Source organism: Chanodichthys erythropterus, chromosome 10 (assembly GCF_024489055.1).
Source record: "Chanodichthys erythropterus isolate Z2021 chromosome 10, ASM2448905v1, whole genome shotgun sequence".
Lineage (NCBI taxonomy): Eukaryota > Metazoa > Chordata > Actinopteri > Cypriniformes > Xenocyprididae > Chanodichthys > Chanodichthys erythropterus.
In genome coordinates this window covers 24,915,766-24,917,220 of record NC_090230.1, presented here as the reverse complement: position 1 = coordinate 24,917,220, position 1,455 = coordinate 24,915,766, and the positions used below count along the sequence as shown (strand labels likewise).

At 41.7% G+C, this 1,455-nt stretch overlaps 1 protein-coding gene across 1 annotated transcript; it reads left to right on the top strand.

The window, feature by feature from the left end:
• Positions 1-1,455, top strand: LOC137028019 (uncharacterized). The gene is made up of 2 exons (XM_067396698.1): positions 1-211; positions 295-1,455. Exon 2 carries the CDS (start codon positions 304-306, stop codon positions 1,054-1,056), a length of 753 nt encoding a protein of 250 aa, XP_067252799.1. The 5' UTR covers positions 1-211; positions 295-303; the 3' UTR covers positions 1,057-1,455.

Below are 1,455 nucleotides of genomic sequence, written 5' to 3'. Positions count from 1 at the left end.
AAAGTTGAGAATGTAATGGTATTACACCGTCTCTGTGTCTGCCTGATCAATCTCCAGAGATCTCGAGCTGCTGCTGCCACACATCACAGGAGCTGAGGTGCCGTTTTCAGCTGATGACTGATTGAGGCTTTCGATAGTCTACCTAAAAATTAATCTAACAGTAGCCTTTTCTGTGAACGTGAGTGAATATCATCAGGCCAAACATTCAAAGGTATGTAAACTTATGCGTTTATGATGTTATTTCAGCATGTCTTTTTACTGCTGCCTCTTACTCTTCACTTCTTTCTCCTCCAGACAGAAAGAATGGAACATCTACACACCTTTCTCATTTTGCTCTTCCTCTTCTGCTCACTGAGTGCTGGAACAACCTTCTTGACCCATCTGGGAACGCAGTGTGAAGAAGACTGCAAGCCGGACGGTGGTGAGTACAAGTGCAAGACTATTGATGAAGATGGACGGAGCCAAGCTTTGTACTGTTCACCTCAGGAGAACATGGACTACTTGGGCAGGCAGTGCAGAGCTGACAGTGTGTGTGGAAAGCATGGAGAAGACTACTACTGGTGCAGAATTAATGACTTTACTTGGGGATACTGTGGGCTGGTGAAGGACAACGAGAAGATCACTGAAACTGGAGAAGTCACTCACATCACCCCTCGACATCGCAACAAGAGACAGGTGCCGTTTGCCTCTGTGCGTGACCAGAATAATCGTGTAACAAACTTTTTTGAGGAGCCAGCTAACATCTTAGACGGCAGACAGTGGAGAAACGATGCGTTAGGCTTAATCAATCAGTGGGACAATGGATACCTGAGGACTCGGGCAACATCTAATCTGATCAGATCTGATGATCTCCGTATTGACTTGCAGGGCTCCTTCCCACGCAACAATCGAAGATACTACAACCTGCAGATCCAGAGAAATAGGAGACGGTCACCTCGTGAAAGCACCACTATTTCTCAGGTCATTGTGGCTGATGGAGTTTCAGAAGACAACATCCGCAGAGCCTTCCGGGAGAGCTTAGATCGCAGAGCTCGGGTTCGTGTTGAAGTTAGTTAGGGTTGCAAAATAGTTCGAGCTTTTCATAATAAGAAAACAAGAATTTAAACAATAAAGATCACACTTTCTCAACAAGTAAAAAAAGTAGATTTAAGCTTATATATTACAGTAGTATATTACTGTACATTACAACTATTGTTTAAAATGAATCTCTTGCTTTCTGTTTTGCTTTGCTTCTTCTTTTACTTTTCTCTCAATAAATGACTGATTTCATGCAAACAAAGCAGCAAATATGTTTTTTGTGAATCATAGCTAGGTTTTGCACATCAGATAATTTAACTCTTCCACTGCCAGAATTGTTTTTTTAAAAAAAAAAGTTGCCAGCCACTGCCAATGTTTTTGTTAATTTTCACAAAAATGTCATGGACCCCAGAATATTTTGTTGTATGAATATCTGAA